The sequence below is a fragment of the Ambystoma mexicanum genome, chromosome 6p, assembly GCF_040938575.1.
Source record: "Ambystoma mexicanum isolate Mex_15411 chromosome 6p, UKY_AmexF1_1, whole genome shotgun sequence".
Taxonomy (NCBI): Eukaryota; Metazoa; Chordata; class Amphibia; order Caudata; family Ambystomatidae; genus Ambystoma; species Ambystoma mexicanum.
Window position 1 is genome coordinate 551,667,140 of NC_090935.1, and position 25,521 is coordinate 551,692,660.

A 25,521-nucleotide genomic window follows, 5' to 3' on the forward strand; every position below is an offset into this window, starting at 1 on the left:
AAGCCAAAAACCTCTTTCGCAACCTACCCTCACTATCGTCCTCTACTAATTTAGTTATGAGGCGTAAAACGACCCCTGATTCCTTAGAGGTGGCACCCGGAAGACCTGGATTACAGAGTTGCGAAAGGGCATTGAAAAGGCTTCCTCCCCCTTTCGGATCAAAGGGAGGGGATTTGGGAATTCTCAACATATATTTTGGAGGACGACGTGGACGATGGCTTTCCGCCCCTCAATATATAGCCTATGACATCAGCCATAAATGATCCGGGACACCATGGGCATTAGATCCACGACATGCACTCGGCTTCCTCGTCGGAAGTGTTTTGGCCTGATGATTTGGACCAAGAAATATGGAGGTCCTCCTATAAGGTGCGCTACCAAAGCCGAATCAGAGCTTCAAAATCTTTTTTTCAAGTGCCCAGGCTCCTGCATTCTGCACATTGGAAGAGAAACGAATGCTGGCAGTCTCCAAATATCAGGCGAAGGATGTTGGAATCAGGAAACCACCTGCGATTCCATCTTTGAGTAATCCCCTAACTAATTGATCTGTACAGGAGACTGACTGACGGCAGAGAAACACTTTCCTGATCCATCGGGACTTCACAGTACGAGCAAAGAAATATAACATCACAACCTCTGCTCCGCAGCTACTTCTGGGGTGTCTATTAATGACAAACGATGGGCTGATTTTGAATTGGGTGAACGTCCGAAGACTGTTCCATCATGTCCCACTTCTGAGATTTATTCGCACTGAGGATATATAAATCATAGAATTCCTGAAGGAATCCCAGTAGGACAAAGTACGCCTGCATTTAAAGTCAAATATGATTAAATCTCATCTATTTGAGGTGGTACACCTATTGCTGCCATTGGGCTTTGAACTATTGGATCCCTCTGAGAATGCCATGGGGGAGGGGATGACGCAGCCTATTCGGAATGCATCTGATAAAGAAATCCATTTTGACAAACCACAATACGAAGCACAATTACAAGGTCCTGATAACTTGAAGATGCAGAGAGGCGAACGGGGAAGAAACCTGGTAGGGAAACCCCTTAAACACCTCTGACCGCTAAATTTGATTTTCAAACTTGATAACGACCAAACATGAAGGATCTTGGAAGATGAGGTTGGACAACTCTAAACTGTAACCTTTCAACACAAATCCCCTTTGATTTAATCAAACTGGTGCCTGAATAACCATAAGTAACAACTAGTCACTGGCGAGGAGCACAAGTGAACTATTTGCTCCTAGAACACTCAAGGCTTCAGACATCGTTCTGTAAATGACCAACGCCGCTGGGAAGAAATGGATGTTCTGCTTTCAGGAAAACTGGCTACAAGCCCTACCTGTGGTTGATGGATATAGAGCGTTTTAGAATAGGGCATATAAGGGTCCAAAAGCCAGATCTGCGTCCGGCCTACTAACCTTGGTGAAGAGTGGGAGCGGGTGGGAAGATAAGGAAGTGGGAAATCAAAATCCTTTTGTGCAGGCCCTTTTGCTACAATCCGAGTCGGATGTTAACAAAAAAAAAAATCCTTGTTCTAAATCTATTCTGGAACCCCAGAGCTATTAGGATACAGGTTTTCATTGACTCTGTAACAGAGTTGATTGATGAAGCCTGCAAGCAGAGTAGCGACCTCTGGATACTGCTGTGCTGCGACCTGAATGCACCTTGTGTGCATATTGTAGATGGGACCAAAGCAGGGATGGGGGGGGAGGTATGCTGAGGGCCTGCAAAGGGCATGGTGGTGGCACAAGGCTATGTGAGTGAGAGACCTGCACATGCTGAACGGGCGTCTTTATAGGCGACATACCCAGTGCCTCGACTTGGTCGAATGGAGTGCAATCAAGGTTATTGGACTATTTCTTTGCCTCATATGACCTGGTGGAAAAACTGAAACGATGGAAGTTCTGGAGAGGGGATCTATTGATCATGCCCTTCTAAAGATGGTTTGTATTCTGGACACGAGACACCAAAACGATAAGTGTGAACTTGGCACAGAATTTTCATCCAGCAGAAACCGCTTACATATGAATCAAACTGCAACGGCCCGCTTTATGCAGGGCTTATGACCACTTGGCTGTTGACTATGCACCTTTTGCTAGATTTTGAGGTCAAACAGGGGAAAAGCCAAACCAAACTTTACCCCAAAACTTAAATTTGACCCTAATATCGCACAGGAAAAACGAAAGATGACTAGACATCTGAGCGATTAATCCGCGCGATAGCCAGCAGAAATTTGAACTTTACAAAATTCAAAAGCAAAAATACAAGAATTGCCTGTCGCATCACAAAGCTCAAATGTACCAGGCTGACTCTCTCTGAAAATATGCTAAGAAAAATTATGAACAAGGACTCAAGGGAAATTTGGTGTTTGATTAACGCCCAAATCTCCTCTCAGCTCTTTTAATCAATGGGGCAACAGAAACTGGCCCATGGGTGATCCCCTTTGACACTGTCAACTTGGAATGCTTAATCAAAAAGGCAAAGACCTTAGGAACTCCAGGCCCTGATGGCCTCATTTATGCAATAATGAAGAGGGATTTGGATGAGTGGATCCCTTTATTGCATTTTCTTCTCTTTGGTCGGGTAAACGATCTTGGAATGATTCCCGACACTTGGAAATCTGCAATAATTGTCCCCATATTTCAGAGGGGCAATAGGGTGGATCCTTCGAACTATTGCCCTTTTGGACATGTTAGCAAATTGTATGCCTCAGTAATTCTGTTCAATCTTCAGAAGTGGATGAAGCTGGCTAACAGAATGGACCCTTGTCAAGCTGGGTTTGTTAAGGTTGTCGGAACCAACAATCTATTCCTCTTGAACCTATTAAAATGGAGCGGTCACAAAGATCAGTCAAATATATACCAAGCCTTTATTGATTTAAGAAAGGAGTTTGAAAGTGAAGACACAGGAATTTTATTGTGAAAATTAAAATCCTGGGAATGGCCAACAGACCTTCTTGAGGCTAAAATGGCCTTATACACTTCCACCAAGGTTTGCATCCGGCTGAACATGCAGGGGTCTCTCACCAGGGAGATCCCCACATTTAAAGGCCTGAAGCAGAGCTGCCCATTGGCCCAACTCTTTTTAATCTGTTTCTGTCCAACTTGGCTCTTACTCTGGAAACCTCCAGGTTCTTTCCACCAAAGGTTGATAACGAGATGTTAGGTTGGATGCTGTATGCGGACGATCGGCTCCTTATAGACCAGACTCCCATAGGCTTACAACAGCGATTACAGGCGCTACAGACTTGTATGAAGGCAAATTGCTTAGAGATAAATTAGCCAAATGCAAAACCTCTTGATATTCGGCCCGACTGGGAACAAATTAAAGAAACCTTTCCAATGATATTTAGAACATGACATCTTAGTGGAAATCTGCCACACTATGTATTTGGGTTCCTGCAAAAGTCCTAGCATCTGTGACGCACCTCGTCGACTGGACTTGAAAAAGAGACTTACAAGTTTCATAGTGAAAGGATGTGTTACAGGGGAAATATGGATAATGTTCTATTCTCACAGTCCTGAAGTTTTATAGATCAAAGGTGGCTCCAACTTTGATCTATAGAGTGGAGGCCTTCTTCTGTACCCTGTTGCAGCTATGTTGTGTTTATGAGGGGTCGTTCTGGAGACTAATCTTGATTGCCCTGGAGAATCCCCACGCAGACAATTAAGTACGAGTTGGGTTTACTTTCCTTACATGCAGGAATACTTTGGACAAACTTAGCCCTATACCGTAAACGTAGTATGCTGTGCTCCCCTCTCCAATACCGCATCGTAAGACAGGAACTGGCTAAAGGTAAAGAGAGCCTAATATCCTACTGGGAAAAAAAGGTGTTGTGACATTCTGGATTTGCTGGTGGTGGACCTATGTACTTTAGTAACAAATCCTGATAGTCAAAAAGAAGCTGTGGGAGCACGACTGGATTTATGAAACGATGTATTAGATGGCTATGAAAGAACATATAATGTAATGTAGTCTTTAAATACGTAGAAATAGATCAGTGTAGGAAATTGATAAATAATGGAGATATATGAAAAGGCATTAGGCAGGTAAAAACAGCATATGAAGTAGTTTAAAAGCATTTCCTAGATAATCGTAATAAAAATAGATTGAGCTAAATCATCTGTGGTTTAAAAAAACCTACGTGGTGATTCAGCAGCGAAGACAAATAGCATTTTGATGATAATACCCCTAGGAGAATGCAGAGATGTTATCTTGCTAAAGATTTTAAGTAGTTTATAAATAATTGCAAAAGTGGCTGTGTATGTTAAGTATTCACATGGAAGGACGGCACTTAAATTCTGTTGGTAGTTTAATTTTTTTGGTGCATGATAGCCATATCAAGGTATGCCCTAAATGTATATCTGTAAACTTTGGGGTGGGTGCTGGACTGATGACATATAATAACGTAGAAGTGCAAGTGACAAGGTGAGAGCTGCCTCTGATAAGGGAGGGGGGTGGATCAGGATTACGTCTGAGGAAAAGCTACAGGCATATGTGGTGAACAGTGACCTGTATTTGTTGATTCAAGCAACATGGTATTCGAAGGAGGACAAGGTCTTCAAAGGGGAGTATGCAGACCCCTGGTCTGGTGGTGCGATATGTTAAGTTATTTGGCATTTATATAGCGCTCCATATATCATTGGCATGACCTCAAAGCGCTGGTAGGTTGAACCCCCTCGGGGTTCAAGGTTGAGAAGGCGGATCCTCCGATCCTGACAAGAGTTAGAGGTTTCGAATCACTAGGAGGGCAGTGCTTGATCTTAGGGTGCGGGATGGGAGGTATGGTTTTATCTTTTCTTGTAGGTATAATGGGCCGGTCTTGTGCACTGCTCGTTGAGTGATGCATAGGGTCTTGAAGGTGGCCCTTCGTCCGAAAGGAAGCCAGTGGAGGGTTCGGAGGGCTGTTGAGATGTGGTCTCTTTGAGCCAGGGCAGTTTTGCAGCAGTGTTCTGGGCTCTTTGGAGTTGGTTGAGTTGGTATGCCGTGGCTCCTAGGTATAGGGAGTTGGCATAGTCCAGTCTCGACATCACAATGGACATAACTGCAGCAAGTCTGTTCAGGTAGAAGAGGTAGGGAAAAATGCGTCTGAGAGGTTTGAGGTGGTAGTGACAACATTTTGACACTTTGTTGATGGGTCAGGCCTGAGTCCATAGTGCAGCCTAGGTTTTTTTCCTGTATCGGAGGGTGGGGCGGGGGGTGGTGGGCTGAGGGGGGGGCATTGGCGCGCATGTGGTAGAAGGGCAGTATTGCAGCACACCATGATTTCAGTTTTATCAGGGTTCAAAATTATTGTCATCCATAGATTAATATCGCGGAGACCGGCTTCAAGGTCGGGAAGGGGTTTGGTGCCTGACTTGGGAATTGTTAGGATAATTTGGGTGTCGTCAGTGTAGTTGTAACAGATGTTGTGCATGCAGATGATTCCTGGTAAGGTGGTCATATAGAGGTTGAACAGGAGAGCAGACAGGCATGCGCCTTGGGGTACTCCAGTGTTCACTGAGCAAGCAGTTCAGACATAAGGGGACAGGACGGTTATTTGTTTCATGTTGCTGAGGAAGGAGGCGATCCATTTGAGAGCAGTGCCACGGATTCCTAGGGAGTGAAGGCGGTCGGGGCAGATTGAGTGGTTAGCCGTGTCAAAGTTGCAGAGAGATTGAGGATAATCAATGTTGCGCAGCTTTCAGAGTCGGCATTGACCTTGAGATCATCCCAGATTGATATCAGGGTGGTTTCAGTTCCATGTCGCGGTCTGAAGCCTGATTGAGTGGCGGGGTCGAGGAGGCTGTTGGATTCTACAAAGGATTTGAGCTGGGAGTATGCAGTCCGGTCAATGAGTTTCGTGAGAAATCTGGTGTTGGAGATCAGTCTGTAACTCTTGAGGTCAAGGGATGCCTTTTTTAGAAGTGGCTTGACATGCGCTATTTTGAAGCCATCAGGGAAGATGCCAGAGGTGAGGGATTCATTGAGAATGGCTCTTGCATGTTCTCCTGCGTATGTAAACGAGAATATTTCTTTCAGGACAGAGGGTGGGCAGGGGTCGATGGGTGACCTGGAGGGTTTGCTGGCTTATAAGTAGGTCAAGGAACTCGTCTCTGGAGATGGTGTTGAAGGAGTCGAAGGTAGGGGAAATTGGGCGTCGGGGCAATGGGATCAGGAGGGGTCAGTGATGACGGGGGGGAGGGAGGACAGTTTGGTGTTAAGGGATGTCGTCCTGTCGAGCGGTGTTGTAGAAGTGTAGGGAGAGGGAGTCGCAGAGTGATTGTGGGGGGGTGGATTAGGTAGAGGAGCAAGTGGGTTTGACGAATTCTGATATCATGTGGAGTTCTTTGATGCGGTTGCCACAGTCGAGAATTCGATTATTGTAGTAGGCTTTTTTGGCCTTTCGGATTTCAGCTTTGTAGTTAGTGATGCAGGGTGAACATGGATCTGCTGAGATCGGTTTTAGGTGCTCGCCATTTGCGTTCAAGAGTTATTTTGTTTTTTGGCATTTCTCAGTAGGGACGTGAACTATTTGGGGGACGGTCCATTGCGTGAGGAAGCTGTGTGCGAAGGGTGAGGGGAATTAGTGAGTCATTAAGCCAGGAGTCGAAAGAGTTGCTTGTTAAGGCTCTATCGGGGGGGTAGGAGGGTAGCATTGCAGCGGGCGAACAAGCAGGGCTTCGGCTAGGTTGGCGAGGATCTTGACTTTGTTCCAGCATTTGATATCCTGGGGGGAGGCAGGGGAGCAGCAGTAGGAGGAGGGGCAGGGGTTTGCATAGAGAAAGGGATGGCATAGTGGTCGGTCCTGATGAGTGGTTTGGGACGGGATAAATAAACCAGGTCATGGGAGCTGACAATTGCATCAAGGGTGTGTCCACCTGAGTGGGTTGGACCAGTCGTATGATGGGAGAGGTTGAGCGCATCAAGACTGTCAACCAGCGGGTGAGTCATCGGGTTGTTGGGGTTATCGAAACAGATATTGAGGTCTCCTAGGAGTGTAACAGATGGGTGATTTACTTGAATGGTAGCTATTGAATCAGAGGTTGTTGGCGAAATGTCTGTCATATCCAGGGGGTCTGTAGATGAGGAGGAAGCTGTGGGTGAAGGTCGGTGGTAGAGATAGTTTTACTAGAAGTGATTCACGGGAGGCAATGTATGTCTGGGATGCGATGAGTGAGCAGGAGAAATGACCAGGACTGCCATTCCGCCACCTCTGGAGGCGATGGGCGATGGGCGAGTAGTGAGGAGGGAAGGCTTGGTGTGCCCTATAATTTGTGATTCAATGATGTTTAAAAATCGATATAGGGATAAAATCAAAGCAACATTCTCGCACCACATAAGTCTAGACCAAAAAAGATTTTGAGCATACAAGATTTACCTCCAACTTCTGAACAGGCTAAGCCTAATTAGTCTAAAGTGGGGACAGTCAATTACCCAATGCCTTAGCGTTTCCAGGTGTTCAATATTATTACAAAAACAACAATCCGTTTTGATACTCAATGCCTTGAAGGATGCCCAGTACTTGGTCCGTTTCCTGGTTGCAAATTGATTTAGACTACAAGAGCTCGATGTTTTTCTAATAAAGAAGCTTTCCACATACCTATAGATGAAGAATTACGCTGGTTGTACCCCAAATATCTCGGTTCCAAAACTCAATCAATTTTCTCTGTGCCTATAGTCCAGTATATTGTTTTAGTTTTATGGGATTTCGAAAAAACTAATGTTAGATTTAAGGGCATTAGCTTGCAAGTTATTAGCTACTGCATATTGCAGAAGAGATTTAATTTTGCTTGTAGCCCTAAAGCAGTCCTATCAAAGAGGATGAGATCGTTGGCGAAAGCCAACTAATGCTGCCTTAGCCTACCCAACCTTACTGGTGTCAAGTTAAAAGCATTCCACAAGTCGTCAATATCGCTAAGGTATAAGTTAAATATGATGGAAGCCAATATACATCCTTGCTTAACCTCCATGAATGAAGCAATAGATCTCGTAAGAGCCCCTTTATGAGTGATCCGAATTTTAAATGAGGTTTTCCGATATAGTAGTGCCACAAACTATACTAATTTGATGGGGATTTTATACCTCAATAGTTTGTTCCACAGTACAGATTTAATCACACAGTCAAAGGCACATGACCTATCCTAGAGATGCCATATAGATTGGACCAGATTGACTATGTTTAACAGTATTCAGAAGATGAACCAGCATAGTAGCATTTAAGGGAGTCCCCATCTTTTTCCTAAAGCCAACTTGGAAGTGTGAAAGGAGAGCCGATTGTTGCATAATAGTTTCTAAGTCCCTAATTACCAAAAGTGCAAAAACCTTTGAAGAGGCGTCAGCAAAGGCTATGGGCCTATAGTTGGAAACATCCTCTTTTTAAATATCTGGATTATAAGGGATTGGGTTTATGAAATTGGAATACAGTTGGATATAAATATATGGTCAAATTTCAGCAATGAGGCCCATAAGAGAGGGAACGTTAAAAAAAAAAAAAAAAAGAAACAAAGGAATACCATCCGGGCGCGATGCATTAGACAACTTCAATTTAGATTTGGCCCATATCAGATCACCCTCCTCCCAGGGACACGCACCCTGTATATAAGTACCCTCACGTGGGACCAACACATCGGAAAATGCTTGCAGCAATTTATATTTATCAGTAAAAAACGTAACCCATGCAAACCAGAGACTCCAAGGTACCTCGAAATGTTCCATCGGTTTTGCTAGTAGTGCACCAAAATTTTCCCGTTTTGTTATTGCAAAGATGTTTAAGTATTACCTGATTAAGGCTAGATATCCATATAAGGGATAAAGACTTAACAAAGTTCTTATGAATCTGGCAAATGAGTTTTTTCCCGTTAGCATATTGCAATTGGGTAAGACCTTGATTTTGCAAATTTCTAATTTTACTGCTCTTTAGTCGTTTGGAGGTAGCTACTCTAGCATCAAATGCATGTAGAGCTGGTTTCTTAGACGCGGCCGTAGTAGAGCCCGCAGTCCATTTTAAACAAAGCATCACAATCTCGGTTAAGATAGCGACGCTTTCCGAGGAGGACAGATCTACATTATACAACACCACAGTTCGACTCCACCCTCCTCCCTCAATAGACGGGTACATTTGTCATTTAGTCTTTGATTCCATTTCAAGGACCTTCCCGGACGATGAAAGGAAAGAAAAGCGAGTGAGGGATTAATTTCAAACACTGGCACTGTAATGGCAAATATAAAGTCCAACATCAGATGGTCTCCCAAGCCCAGATCCCAGAGATTGACAGGTCCACAATTCCCCTGAACCGATGAAGATACATAGAAATAACCAATTTTACAAAAGAGGTTGCGGACACCTCTAATAGCTGTAGATCCCATACGGAGAGAAACTGATCCAAACCCTACCTCTCTGACCACTAGATGAACTTGCGGGGTAAGACATAGTGCTCGAGTTTAACTTAAAACCCTCAGAGCAGGAGACCACCAGGGGGCGCTGACGTGATGGCTGCTTGAGCCGTTGTCTCTCTAGGCAGTGTGGAATGGCGGAGTGTCCCGAAATTGCTAAATCCCACAGCAATCTAAATATATGAGCCAGACCCCGACTCTCTGGAGCACGTTGTGAACAAACGGTGGGAAAAACGTGCCCTTGATCACTGGAAACGCGACCCGAATCGGAACGCTGGTGAAGAGGACCTCTTATTGAGGCATCGGATGAGGAGCCTCTGATTAGCCGGCATTGGGAAAGTGCAGGGCTAATTACAAGAACATGCCAACGCAGTAATCCAGCTTGTCGGCGAACACCCAGAGAGTTAATGAGGGACTGATCCTGCAGCCAGTAAGCGAGACGCGCACTAGCTTAAGCCCGGCGCCGAGCGTTTAAATATACAATCCCGCCACCTCCACGAGCAGCGGGGGAAGCATGAGCAAAGGGACATTTGAGGGCAGGGGGAGAGCAGGAGGCACGGATGCCTCAACATTAAGCCGGTAAAAAAGGCTCATAAATGTGCGGATACGTGCCATCTCATGCCCGGGCCCAAATGTCTACACATACAAGCCTGCAAATGATTTGACCAGCGCGGGGGGCTCCGGAAAAGAGCTACACAAAAAGCAATTATGGGAAGCACAGGCATGGTTTTTCCCAACTCACAGAAACGGTGAATGAGCACGTTCCAACGCGGCCAAGTTATCTACAGCTCAAAACAACCTCCTCACAAGCTGGCAATCCTTCTGCATTGCATAGCCCATTAACAACAAGGAAGAAGCTGCAGATAGGAAAACAAAATGGAACAAGGAGGTAATGTGACCAATAGAACTGGAGAGCATGGAGTGTTTCAGTGGGAGCAAAAGGAGTTTCATTTGGCATAAGAACCATTGTTTGGTAGCAGGAGCAGAGTTAGCAACCTGGACAGAAAACGACTAGTGTGAAGATCACTGAGGCCATTGAAGACCCAGGGGGAAAAAACCTCTAACGCTCGCACTCGTCCTGGACCCACACACAGCTCTCAAGTTGTGCAGATTCCATTACCTCTCAGCAGTCCTGGAGCAGGAGCAGGGGCTGAACTTACCAGAAATACTGGGTGATGACCGCAACAGCTCCAAGGCTGACATTCAGCGCCTCTTCGGGAAATTTGATCAATAAAAACTAGCTTGACTGAGAAATTCATTGACTTGCAAACCAGAATGGTAAAAGTAGAGGACAAGACAAGATCGAAGCCTTTAAAGAACAACAAATTGTCAGGCGTCCTTGCGGCAATGAACGGCGAAGCTGGTTCCTGGATTTAGAACACAGAGAGAGGGACATGGAATTGAAGATCTAGAGAATCATGAGCGAAGATCAAACATACGTATAATGGGCCTAAGTGAGAAGCCGGAAGAAACCCCGACTTCGTTGGACAGTCGAGTAAAGGCTCTAGTGATATAATTGTTTGACCCCATGGAAGCACCCAACCTTAAATTTGACAGGATACACAGAGCGGGGCAGGGGGTCCAGTGAATGGCCCAAGATCGGTGCTCACAAAATGTCATTATTTCAGACAAAAACAGGACATTCTTCAGAAGGCAAGGGAGATGGAACCTTTTGACTTTGAAGGATCTAGTGTTAAGATTTTCCAGGACCTATCAGCTACCACACTTAACAAGAGGAGAAGCTGCCGCCCACCGACGACCTGGCTACAGGAGCAGGAAATTTGCTACCGATGGGGTGGGGGGGTTTCCCTTCTTCATTGAGCTTTGAACATGAGGGTGAGGGCTAGCGTGTCACTTCGGAAGAGGAAGCCAGAGGAGTCTTGTAGAGTCTACAAGTTGGCGTGCAAGGAACTGAAAAAGACAAACCTTGAATGCCCTGGGACCCAACGCACAAAACCGCTCCCCCCTCACTGCGAAGAGGTCGAGCGCAAGGTACCAGAAAGTACAAGCGGTACAACATACCTTGAAAGCTAGGTGTCTGAGGAAAATGTAAGTCAAAGTAGGGTTTTGCATTGGTATTGATATGTCTCCGAGTTGCTAACGAATTGTTTAAACTACTAACCCGGGGAAAACAGACTCAAGAGTCCCAACAGGTAACGGTCGATCCACAATGTTTGCATGACTATGTGGGACTGGATTATAGCAAATTGGAATAAGGTTGCGGGGCGTTACTGCCATTGAGTTAACAAAATGTTTTATTGGATTTTTTGCCTAGAGAGGGGTCCCTGAAGTGTGGCCCCTCTTATTTTAGGGTGTCTCGGTTCAAGGAAAATGACAAAAAAGGCATTTTTCAGGGTGCTGGGGGGGTGATGCATCGGAAGGGTAACAAGACACATCTCGATACTTCTGAGGTCAGACAGAATCAGCAGAACGAATGTGTGAACCACAGTTTGTGTGCAAGGGACTGCAGAGATTAGGTGGGCATGCCAACCGATAGGGGTCAGAATGCAACAATTGGAAAATCACCATGGCATTACTTGATGGGATAAGGTTTGGGTCCCTCTATGTCAAAGGCCTAAAGTCACTGCAAACGCGCTCTATGCTTTAAAATTTCCAAACTGGATGTATTGTTTGTGCAGGAAGCGAAATTTTTGCAGGATAACGAATTCAAGGTCATAAGCAGAGAGATAGGAGGTACACTATGGGCCTCTGTTGAGCATAAGATGGGTGGAGTGGGCATTATATATAGGAAATCCCTAGGTCTCCACCTAACGCACATATTCAGAGATGAGGAGGGAAGATACGTTGCATTAAAGGGAAAGGTGAGGTGCCATGTGGTTACTTTCTGCTCTGCCTACGCACCCAACCAAAATCAGCTACACTACAGCAAATCTCTTTGAATTGCTTGATAGTTGGAAAGAGGGGGCGTTAGTATGTGGGGGAGATTTCAACATCATATCGGACCCTAGAATGGATTGGGATTCAATGCCACACGGAGCACAGCCTCCAAGCTATCCGACAAGGGAGGGATTCTCTGGTCTATTAAGAGCTAATCACTTAATTGATACATGGCGTACAGTGCACCTGCAAGAGAGAGCATTTACTTTTTATTCCACGCACCTCTTGCATACTCCCGAATTGATTACATATTGGATGAAGCAGCAAATGAAGGCACTATACTGGCGGCAACTATAGAGAGAGTAGCATGGACAGATAATGAATTATGCACACTGGAACTAGATGTCGGCCCGTCCTTACAGACAGAGCGCAAATGGACTTGCAACAACACCCTCTAGAAAGACCCACTGTTTAGAGAAACCCTAGTAAATACTATAAAAAACTACTGCATCACAAATGACACAGGGTAGTTATCACTAAACACGGTGTGCGAAGCGGAAAAGGCAATACTTCGAGGTATTTTGATTGCAGAAGGGGCCTACAGAAATAAGATCAGAGTGAAAAGGGAAAGGGAGCTAAAAGTGGAAATTACACAGAAGGAACTGTCCTTTTGAACCCACCCCGTGGGAAGTGAGGACATTTTAGTGCAGATTGGAAAGCTCTGGAAAGAGTTGAGCGATATGTGGCCAGGCAAGGCATTTACTCAACTGCGATATTTAAAGTAAATATTTTACGAGAAGGGTGATAAGGCCCACACTATGTTAGCCAGTCGCCTGCGCAAAGAGCGATTCCCAAAATTAAAGATGAAAGGGGGAACGATTTGCTAAACCCAAGCAATATCATAAAGCGCTTTTCCAGATTTTACACTACTTTATATTTGGCAGAAGAGGGAGGCACGGAGGACGATATAGCACAATACTTAACACGGTTTCCCCGCGCTCCGAAACCACAAGACAGTTAAGTCATGCTGAACTGCCCAATCACTACCGAAGAAGTGCAGAGCGCCATCTCTAAAATGAAGGCAAGATCAGCACCAGGACAAGACTGGTTCACACCAGCTTTCTATAAAGCTGACAGTCCTTCCTTGGCTCCCTTTTTGGTTAAACTGTTTATCACAATCCTAGAAACCAGCCCGGCCCCCGCTTCATTCACTGAGTCAAGAATTATAGTGATACTGAAAGAGGGCAAATATATCACGGAATGCGCATCATACTGGCCAATATCTCTTATAAATATCGACACAAAGATTTACGCGAGCGTCCTCGCTGATCGTCCAGCCCAAATACTGCCACAATTGGTTCATACAGATCAGGTTGGCTATGCAAGAGGTAGGCAGGGTGCGGACAATGTCCGTAAAACCCTAGATCTGATTGCTTCCATTGATGAGAGTGAAAACTGTCCCATCTGATGGCCATTGATGCAGAGAATGAATTTGACAGAGCAGATTGGCCTTTTCTGAGCGCAGTAATGCAGTGGGTGGGTTTGGGGCAACAACGGGTGTCAGGAGCACTGGCATTATATCGACACGCCACTGCTAAGGTTTTAGTTAACGGTGTTCCATCAGAACTCTTCAACCTGACGCGAGGCACATGACAAGGCTGCCCTCTGTCACCCCCTCGTGTTTGCCTTGGTGCTGGAGCCATTGGCACAGGCAATCCAAACAAATGCCCAAATACGGGGGTTCATAAGAATGGGGCGTGAACACAAATTGGCACTATTCGCTGATGACATCCTGGCTTATATTACCCAACCGTCAGTCGGTGCCCGCCCACTTTGCCATATTGATGGAATATGGGGCACTATGGGGCACTATCAGGATTTCGGGTTAACGCTACAGCCAAATTTGGCCCTTCCGAGCCACTTAGTGGCGGAGTGGGGCTTCCAACTGGAGGCAGAAGGAATTAAGTATTTAGGCGTGATGATCACGAAAGACTTAACAAGTCTGTTTCATGCTAACTACACGCCCCTGTGGAACATCATCAAATCGGATTTGGGAAGATGGTCCAAGATGGCATTATCCTGGACAGCTAGATACACATCGATTAAAATATTCCCCACCAGGTTTTTATTCCTTTTTCAATCACTTCCAGTGGCTATCCCGGAAGTATTCCACGTAGAAGTAAAACGCACCCTCCTTGCATATTTGTGGGTGGACCTGAAGCCCTCGAGTGTCGTATACAACTTTAATAACCCTGAAAGATAAGGGAGACATGGGTTTCCCAGACTATTTTGAATAATATTGAGCCATGTCTGTGGCTCAGTAGACTAATGCATCCACTACAAGGAGCTGCGTTTGACCTCCTGGTCACAGGTTCGAATCCCGACAGGTCCACTCAGGCCTTCTTCCTTCCGAATGAGTACCATTAAGTTGTGTAACAATAAACATCTGTTATTTGCGCCAAGATGTCCCTTTGGGTGTCAACGTGCGCTTTACAAATACGCCTGTTATGTTAACTCTCGGCGAATGGTTGTGGGTCCCCTGTAAAACCATGCCATGTAGAATTCAGGAACATATATGGGCCCCCCGACTAGGGACTTGCTAACAGATGCAAGTAATTTCCAGCCCCAATATGAGGGAGGTCTGGTGAGAGCGGGACATATGTTGAAAGACGGTAAATACAGATCAAAAGAACTAGAGGAGGCGCAGCAGGGTATCACTATATCACCTCTACATTATGTGCAATTAAGGAGTGTACTGCGAGACCCCCGTTGGGTCAAGTCACTCTGAAGGCTGCTCACCACTTTTGAGCGCATTCTGAGTGAATGCCGTGACTCCATAGAGTTGATAGCTCAACTGTATAGTGCATTACTTACAAGAGGCCACCTGACACAGCCGAGCACTCAGATCAAGTGGGAAACAGAATTGGCACTGCAAGACTAGCCAGATATATGGGCAGTGATATATAAGGCTGTCTGTAATACATCAATATCCATGCAGTATAAGATGCACAATGGGAGGCTGCTAATGAGATGGTACTTGACTCTGCAAAGGCTAGCGAGAATGTTCCCGGCAGTAGCACTATATTGTTGGAGGGGTTATGCTGAAGTCAGTGATTATTCGCACTAGAGGTGGAGCTGAGCAAGTGTGCATACGGTCTGGAAAGAAATGCTGGGCTGGATAAAGGCCATAGACGGTATCCATAGTTATGTTTCCCCATTATTAGTTTGTTGGCAGCAAGAGTGTGTCTGACAACCAGATGGAAAAGCAGTATGTTACCAACAAAGGTGGAATGGCTCAGTAAAGCGCACACAATTTACCAAATGTAAAGTGTCTTGCTAGATGTCGCACTCACATATAGATGTAATCTGGCTTTCCTTCCTCGAATATTACACCGCATATAAAGAAGCAATATGGATAGTAATGCTATGTTCGTCACTGAGTTGGATTGACCCTAAAAGGGCGGCGAGCACAAAAATACCTGATGAACATGGTTAAATAAGGTCGAAATGTACAGAAGTAAATAAGGATGGTATAAATGATCCAAGCTGTAACCCAGATGTGTTAGGGGGACTAGGGGAGGGAAAAGGGATGAAAAGGAATTTAAAGTTACTGGCGCAAAAGGTCACCTATTCTTGAACAGTTTTGGTTAAAGTTTATATGTGAGATTTTCTTTCAAGGCGCGAAGCTTCATATTGGCTATGGGAAACCAAGAAAGATGTTTTTTTAATGTTTGTCTTCCATTTTCTTTATCGTTGACTTTGTGCTGTATACATGCGAATGGTGTCATTCTTATGATGGTAACAAAATCAATAAAATACTGTTAAAAAAAAACCTCAGAGCAGTCACATTTCAAATCTCCTGTTACCATAATAGAACATTCAGGGCACGCAATCGCCCATTTCTCCAGTAGATTAGATATCCCTCTAAGATTAGCAAACGAAACTGCTCAATTCTCCTCCAAAGAGTTGATACATACAGCTTGGAGACCATTGGATGAGTGGACCAGATGAGTTGCAACTTTTAGATTTATATCAATTGCTTATCCGCCGGTTGGTCGACCTAAGTTGGCTCGTAAGGCAGGAGTAGTAAGAGCTCATGGTTTACCTTTGTCCAGAGAGCCTGAATCGAGAAACCATCGATTGAGATTGTTCAGTCCACAAGCATTCCATGACAAAATGCTAATAGACCGGAGGCTACGGTTGAGACAACCCCCTTTTAATAGCCAAAAAGGTTTTTAAGGCTGATTCAACCCAAGACCAATCCTGGTCTACATTGGACAACCCTGAAAACTGAGCAACCACCGAGTCAGCCAAGAGAGAGGCATTGTTACCTGGCTGCAAATCTTTGGATACTGCGATAGGCACTTGTGTACAATATGATATATATAGCGAATTTCTGAAATCACATTATCATTGTAAACTAATATGGAAGGCAGTAGTGCACGGTTGGTGTAGTTAAAATGGATAGACACAATACTTACTCATTACTAGAAATACAAGGGTGAATGGTTCCACAAAGTTTGTGCATAAGCACCATCATAATTCTCAACACAGAATGTGTTAGGCAGGCTGCCCTGATGTCTCGGTACTGGGTCACGCATAATGGTCGAGGTTCATTTTCGTATATGTATTCAAAGCATGTGGAGTTTTCACGGCAGCAAGTGTTTTCAACCAACGTTGTTGTACATGGCTTAGATGACAATTGATGCCATTTGATGGAGATCTGGATCTTGTGAATGATTGTGGCTGTTTTCAGTCATTTGAAAATGTCTCAGGCATTTCCTCATACGTATATTCCGTTTGATATGTAACCCCAGACTATCGTCATAATATGTGAGGATTGTAATTGGTGAACAAAAACTAATTGGGTGGTGTGGCAAAACATGTAGATTTTTAAATACATCAATACATGGATAGATCTTTTGAAATGTTATTTTTTTAAAAGTCAGATGAGACCAACTCAGTTGAGAAACAAAATGCATAGTCAATTGTGTAAAAGAAAAAACAGTGCAAACACAACTGCATTAGGCACAAAGATGAACCGTAATCTTTTGCACATGACATTACGTACTTCCCGCTAACCATGTCCCCTAGGGGATGTTAAGTGTTGTAGGCTCGCCTCCCTAGTCGTGATGGGGGTGGCTCACCCTTGGGGAGGGGTGACGAGCTCCCTTGATTTGTCACACAAGGTAAATGAGAACAATGGAGCAAGAGGAGAATAGGCCCACCGTGATGCTGACCAAGAACGGGTGGGAACCCTGTATGGACAAACAATGAGGAATCCTACTAGAGGTGTACACAGGTCAGACTTTAATGGGTGCACTTTTAGGGGTGGGGACAAGGGTGTTTGTCCCTCCCAACTTTCGTGGCACACCATTTGGTCCCCCTCATTTGGTAGAGGCCCCATTCTTTTAGATGTGATGCCCCCCTCCCCCGCCCAACATTTTCAGCAACGTTACTCCACTGCAGACTTTAGACTGCCCACAGATCCAAATGAAGGTCAATGCCTCTGTGCAGGTTACTCTAACAGGTACCCCTCTGAAAGCCCATGGAAGAGGGCCGCAAGAGCGGCTTCTGTGTCTGAGCCCTAAGGCATAAACAAGGAGTGTACTTACACAAGACAAGCCTGTGTGGGTGTGTAGCCGGAACACGCAGTGGATGCCCTCTGTGAGAACAGTATGCAGCACACTGGTACATAAAATAAACTATAGATTACAGGTAGGACGACACAAAGGAAAGGGCGGAGATAGGAGTTAATCTCTGCACAATGGAATATACAGAGGCAAGGGTGCCAGACACTGGAGTCAAGAATTCAGAACAAGAAATAGAATGCTGAAAACTGTAGCACAGAACTGGTAAAATGTAACACTGCTACAAGATAACTGTGCAGGTAACAGGTAGGCTGGAAAAGTGGACTAGAAACGCAAACATACTCAAGGCAAAGCTAAGTAACACAGGACTAGAACTAATGGGAAGGTACCAAGCAAAGCAAGGTAAACGGGGTCTAAGTCGGGTTAAGGTTGAGACTAAATAGACCTGAGCGAGAGTAAGAGAAGGGCATAGCAGGGAGCAGTGTAGTAGACGGAAGGGACACTACAAGTAAGTGGGGACTGGAGCTGCAGGACTTGAACACATGAAATGGGTATACATTACTTAATGGAGACAGCACAAAGGGCAGATGAAAACGCACTGGCAGCAGGAAGAGGGGGATGATTGAACCTGTAAGACAGGGCTGTCGAAATCGAAGTAACACAGCAGAGGGGCAGTAAAGAACTGCAGGCAAAGCACTTGGCAGAAGGGTCAGTAAGGCAGAGAGTGATTCCAAATGGAACCCAGCTGTAACTCAGTGCATGAACTGGGAGCTTGGAGACATGGCAGTTTATGAGCAGTGCTAGCAGGGAGAAAAGCTGGGATGAAGGGTCTGCTTTGGCTGCACACAAGTATCCACAGGTCTGGTTAGTGGGAATCCCTGGCCTGGACTTTGGGAGAGGATCCAGTGCTCCTAGAGTTTTTGTATAAAAACAAAAGCAGAGTAATTGCTGTTGCATTTTAAGTGTTGTGGTCCATTGAAATGGCTCTCTTTCTAGTTACAGTGAAAATAGTGTTCATGCAACTCAGTCCAAAGAAACTTCTGGATTGGACTGCCAGGTTTTCCAGATATGGTGTGCATGCATTATGGGAATGTTAGTCCATGTTTCTGGAAATACAGATTTGTGCAAGGAAATATTAAATGATGATTCTGGGTTTTCTCTACTGATAGTTGACAAAGCCCCGCGCGTCGGCAGACAGCGCCACCGAGTGGCAGAGATGCAGAGACTAGACCTTTCTGTGTATATTTACCACTTCACAAACAGGATCCTGGCCCCAGTCTGACTTAAATGTAACTTTTTCCATTTGCTGAAATGGCCCTTTTTGGGTGATCGCCACTGTGAGCAGCTACCCTAATCTTTCCTAATCCCACACCTCCCAGCAAAATGTTTTCATTGGTTTTCAATGTGTGCTTATACCCATCGCCAAAGCGCTGAACAACAGATGGAAACAACAGTATATATATATATATATATATATATATATATATATAACGGTAAGAGATTTTTATGTATTGATGCATTTAAGAGGAATAGTTTTAAACTGTGTGTGAAAAGATTAGGAAGTAAAAGAACAAAAAGATTGCATTTGCGTTTAGAGTGACAATAAAAAAATACTATTCTGTAATTTCACTGTGTGCTCAGAGAAGAGTATCAAAAAAGTACACCCTTGTTTTTATCTTACTTGTTAAACGGCTACATTTTGATTTGTTTACAGTGATGCGACTGACCAAGCCAACTTTATTTACCAATATCCCTGTGACATGTGAAGACAAAGATCTGCCAGGTAAATAAAACAAAAAGAAATTTTATTTGATGTTTTACAGCCAAAGCACAACTAAAGGAAAAATGTACTTTTATTGTGATTTTTTTATAAACCAGATTTTGAAGAAGTAAAACATAAACTCCACATTGAGTGTATGTTCGAAAATATATATCCATGAATGAGTTGACATTTTATGAGGCTGTTAAAATAGAGCTTCCAAAGATTGCCTTTCTATGTTTTTAGTTGGATTACTTTGAAAGATTAAGGGCCTCATTATGAGTTTGGGCCAAAATCGGCGGTAACTTCACTCTCGCGGAATTAGCGTTACCACTGTGTGGAATAGCAGAATTACCCACGTATTCCAACCTGGCGGACGTGCGCACCGAACAACAGCGGTAACGGTAATTCTGCACAGCGGAGTTACGCCAAAAACCCAGTGAATGGCAGAATTTCCGTTACCGCCATGACGGACAGCAGATTTTCTGCCGTTGGAAATTTGTAATTGCTGTATAAGGAAGCACAGCGGCAGCCACTTTGGAAACCACAATCCGTCAAATATCTGGACATAGGAGTGCCACCCAAATACCCAGGCAACCTTAAGCATGTCGGGAGAAAAGGGCAAAGGTTTCACTATTTTTTTTTTTTTTTTTTTTATTAAAAGATTTTTTGATGCATACACATCTTTACTTTACAGATATTTAAAACAATTCATTCCACATCATTACATATCAGTTACAAATATTTAGAAAATACTCTATTTGCTTTCTCAATGTGTATCTAACATAACACTTGACTTAAGCAGATACATTAATGATAGACCCTGTAAACTCATAAATTTCAGCAAACATGCACAAGAAGATACCAAATAACCAAAACAGTTACCTCAACAATTCCTATTATCAGTCGTGTTCTACATGTAAAGTAAGTGCTGTATCAATAATTTTCACTAGTCGAACAGTTGCCAAAATTATCGAATTACACGACCCCCACATACAGCGAGACCAAATTAATTCTCTTCGTATTAGAGTGTTAGTAGGACTAAATGAATCAATGATTTTTAGTCTATCCACTTCAAAGGCTGGACAAAACAAGAAGAGGTGTTTTTAGGGTTTCCTCAAATTCATGAGTTTTACAGAATCTGCAGCTAATATCACCAAAGTTGATATTTTTATTAGACCATTTTCTCATTCTCATTTTAGTGTGCATCAGATCTAAGCGAAATCGCATGTAGAGTGCACGAGTTTCCACACTCGGCAATAGCATAAGGTATTGCAATCGGGGCATTTGAACATGTATATACCTCACATATTCCGTAAAGGATGAATAATTCGCTATTCGAGAGCAAGTTTCTGCCCAATCATTCCTAAAAAAACGTTTATGAGCAATACTAAGCCTCTGTTGTAGGTCTTCTGCAGATATATTGATATTAGATAGAGTAAGTTGTATACGCTGCTGAAAACAAGCGATAGACCTAGGCTGAGACTCTTTCAACATAGTCCGGAAGTCTTCATATAGCGAGTTTTCCTCAGGGAAACTCATTTTTAGAAAGGTTTTCAAGCGGCGCCAAGTATGGCGCGATGCCAGAGAGTTTAGGCCTAGCTCATGGCGTAAGATTGCGTTGGGAAGGGAAGTGGGCAGACATAAGGTTGTCTTCCACAACTTGGCTTGCACTTTGTTTAAGAATGAAGATAAATCAGATAGATTCAGATCCAAACCATATAGAATAATTGCTTCTACCTTTTTTAAGTAAAATTCAAACAAAGGACTTAAAGAAAATTTACAATATTTACGAAAAATTATTTTCATTTGATTTTGTAAGGGTAACACTTTTTCAGCGATTGCTCGCTGCCAGAAGATTGAAGAAGAATTATTTGCAAGATTGTACCCCAAGTAAGTTATCTGAACAGCAATTTGAATATAGTTTGAATCTAAATGCCAGTGAAATTTGCGCATCTTTTTTTTAGATGAAAGTATAAAAATATTTGATTTGGCGGAGTTTATAATGAGATTATTTCTTCTACAATACATGTTAAATGTTTCCAATTTTTTCTGGAGACCGGAATGCGTACTATCAAATAGTAACACGTCATCTGCATATGCAAGCCAGGACAGATGAACTTTCCCCAGCTGAACAATATCAGATAGATATAAATTAAACAGGACTGCTGCAAGGTTGCAGCCTTGTTTAACACCAATTGCCGTTGGAATGGAATCTGTTAAAAGGCCTTTGTTGGTGATGCGTACTCTAATAGATGTGTTATGGTGTAAAAGCGCAATTAGCGCCACCAAACCCGGCGGAAAATTAAGTTTTAACATTTTATTCCACAGTCTACTACGAATTACACAATCAAAGGCCGATGATAAATCTAATGACGCAATGAAGATCGGACCATGGATCGGATTGTGAGCTTCAGCAATTAAATGTGCCAAAATGGTGGCATTTAGTTGGGTCCCCATGTTTTTTCTGAATCCTGTCTGTACTTTGTTAAGGATGTTTTCCGCTTTAATGTGTTTCTCTACTTCGGTGAGTAGGAGAAGAGCAAAGATCTTGGCAGCAACATCAATAAGCGCGATTGGCCTGAAGTTAAGCGGGTCATTCAAGGGGCCTTTTTTATGAATTGGAATAATGATAGACTTAACCCAAGAAGGGGGAAGAATTTTAGTTTTGAAGATAGATCGAAACGTCTTCAAAAATACATTAGCCCAAAAAGCAGGGTCATCTTTTATGACACAGGGGGGCAAACCATCAGGGCCAGCACACTTTGAGGATTTTAACTTTGTTATTGCAGATAGAACATCTTGTACCACCCAAGGACAACTCTCTGGAATGTATTTCTCTATACCAGAGATATCCGCTTGATTGAATCTCTTTGGGAGGGAATACTTTTGTTCAAAGAATACAAACCATGAGCTGCCATCTATTGCTGATGCTAAAGCGGGCTGGGAGGCGTTATTCGAATCTCTAAGAACTTTCCAAATGCCCCGAATATTTTGATTACAAATTAGACGGACCATATTTTGATTTCCAGTGAGATGAAACGCAATGCGAGCCGCTTTTAACTTGTTTTTGAAGTGTCTATAAATTACTTTTTTGGCTGTAATCATATTGTTCCAATTCGTACTGCCAAATTCCCTCCTTACCTCACGTAATGCAAATTTTATTTCCTTTTTTAATTCCGCAATAGTTCTTACTAAACTATTAACGGGTTGCAACATATTAACTTGCCTCAAAGAGGAATCAGCTAAAGCTCTAAGATGGCATTGTATCATATGACCATTCCAATCAAAAATGGCCTGAGATGAGATGTCATCATGTTGGGCATCAGGCCACAAATCACGATTCACTAAGGCCAGTTGCCGACATGTGGACATGTTCCAACGGATAGAGATAGATGGTCTGTCGGACTGGGCTAAAGCTAACGAGTGTATCCTATCAAAAGTTTCATTTTGTATTAACAAAGTGCACTCTAAGATGGCATGATCTCCGTAAGGCGGAAAAAATAAATTGACCAAAGGTAGTGAACCGGCAAAATGTTTTGAACTAACTATATAATCAATAGTGGAAGCAGCATTCCCCCTGTGCCAAGTAAAGGGGGATTTAGAGCACAATGATTTAATAATGCAAAGATGCCAACTAGAAAGAAGATTAACCCATTTTAGGCCATTCATTACAGCAGTATTAAAGTGTTGTGAAGATTGAGCTGGAATTGCGTCCTTCGCAGATGTGTTTAGATATGCATTGAAATCACCACCGATCAGTAGCTCAGCCGTTGGTTGAGTGTGGAAAATGTCCATAATGGAATAATTTAACATATTCATAGCGTTGACAATATTCAGAGAATGAGGATTCCAGTAAAGTGAAATCAGCACCATCCTTCTAGGCACAACAATGTTAATCGTGACATCTATCAATAAGAACAATTGAGTAGAAGCTGTGTGATTTATTACAAATTTGAGATCATTATTAAATAAAATGGCAAGTCCACCTACAGGACGTCCAGCTGGAGGTTGAAAGGCGACCTTGTGAACGGCCGTAAATCCATCCAGTTGGAAGTCATGTACACACATGGTTTCTTGCAAGAGCAGAAAAGAAGGTAGGATTCTTGTCTCCTTGTTTGCAAACCATGTTAAGAAGTTATTGAAACCACAGCAGTTCCATGATTGAATAATGAGATTTTTATGTTACGACTTAGCAGGAGGAATAGAGGTTGAAGAGGCTAAATGCACCGGAGAATTTGGTTTAGGTAAAATCCCCATTAAGCCATTTAATGCTAAAGTCAGCGAAGCAAGTTGTGCCAAAATTTTGGCGTTTTCAGATTGCTCAGAAGATAAATCCTTCTTAGTATTATCTTGTTTATTCACCACCGGAGGAATAAATTCCGAAAATTGCATAGCCTTTTCAACAGATGAAAAGGCTTGAAGTTCCAGACCTAAAAATAATAAATCTGTTTTGTGTTCCCAAATAAGTTTCACGATAATAGGCGATAAAACTTTGCACAACATCCTGTTATTAATCAATGGCAACTTTATCCAGTCCACATCATGTGAGAGTAGATTGCGCAAAGAGGGAATTTTATAAAGAGTATTCATCAAGAAAGTGCGATTAATGGATGTCGTGCCATTAATCTGTGGGTTACTTACCCATCCAATCAGAGTCTGATTTTCCTCAGAAATGTCATTAAAGGAAACTGAACTTTTGTTATTTGTTAGTATTGGCGATGGAGACAACTGGGTTTCGACAGACTGCGTAGGTTGCATAGACCCCTCATGTCTTTCTGCCTCAGCAGTAGTCGCCATAGCTGAGCCAACAGTTATAGATGTTATGTTTGGCGATACCTGCACTGGGGCTACTTCGTGGTCTGGTTTTAACAATGTGGAGACATGTTCAGATACATCAGACGTGACAATACACGCTTCTTGACTCTGCTTAGAAGATCCCTGAGATCCTAACGTCGAAATACCGGAAACAGGCTGATGAATCATTACTTGAACTGACGTCGAGTTCGACGTGTCTGTAACCGATAGTTCTTTCTTAAGGATACTTAAAGCTGCATGACGAGCAGTTTTTTTGTTCTCAATCAGCGGAAAGAACCTGTTCAAGTTTGCTTGACTAGTAGCAGCCTGTGGTAGATTACCTACGTCACAGGTGGCTACAGGAACTGTGCATAGATCATCAGTTATTTTCTGGAATAGAGTGAAAACTGGAGATGTAAGTGCCCTTCTTTTTGGCCTTTTGTGTTTTTTTGGAGGCCTTCACTTGAAGTGCTTTTTGACTCTCTTCAGTTAGATGACTCGCGTCAAAATGTAGGTCCTCATCTCCAGTATGCAAAGGATTCATAGGAGCATGTGTTACACAGAGGCCGAATTTTGTGAAAGGGGGGCTGTGTTAGTGTTAATAATTGGACAGTTCTTATTTTTTTTCGCCTTATTTTTACGTTTTACCGCTCTCTGATATGCTTTTTTCATTTTTCGGGATGAATGATATATGTGATTGGACCCTTCGTTATCATGAGATGTCTTGTGTGACTCAGAGGAGTCCAATAAAATCGTAAGAGCAGATGGACTGTCAGGAGAGGTTCTAGCTGTCGTGGTGGATGGAGAAGTATTCGCCGGTTCACAAATTTCTAGATTGAAAAGTTTGGAGTTATACATGATGTGTTCTATTTGTAAGATTCTTTCATGCTGTAATTTAGCTAGTTCTGCAAGCTCTATAGGAGGTAAAATAGAGCTAGTTTGAACCTCTACCACAGTCTTATCCACTACGTTTGCAAACGAGGTGGGCATGCCATGTAAGAGCAAAGGGGCATCAGTCGTTTGAGTACTTTGCGATACTGAGGTAGGCATTGAAGTAGTCGTAGGCACACTCCTTCTTACTATTTCGGCCATACGTTCGGGACAGGTTATATGGAATTTGTGACAGGCTTCTTGGGCCAGCATAAAACCCTC

At 43.4% G+C, this 25,521-nt stretch overlaps 1 protein-coding gene across 3 annotated transcripts in view; it reads left to right on the plus strand.

Annotated features, from left to right (window-relative positions):
• TRAPPC13 (trafficking protein particle complex subunit 13) overlaps positions 1-25,521 on the plus strand; it is a 987,073-nt gene that overhangs the window by 237,097 nt on the left and 724,455 nt on the right. For all 3 annotated transcript variants that reach the window (XM_069627358.1, XM_069627359.1, XM_069627360.1), the window contains exon 2: positions 19,528-19,596. In XM_069627358.1, coding sequence (XP_069483459.1) covers positions 19,528-19,596 — 69 coding nt within the window. The remainder of the gene's footprint in view (positions 1-19,527; positions 19,597-25,521) is intronic.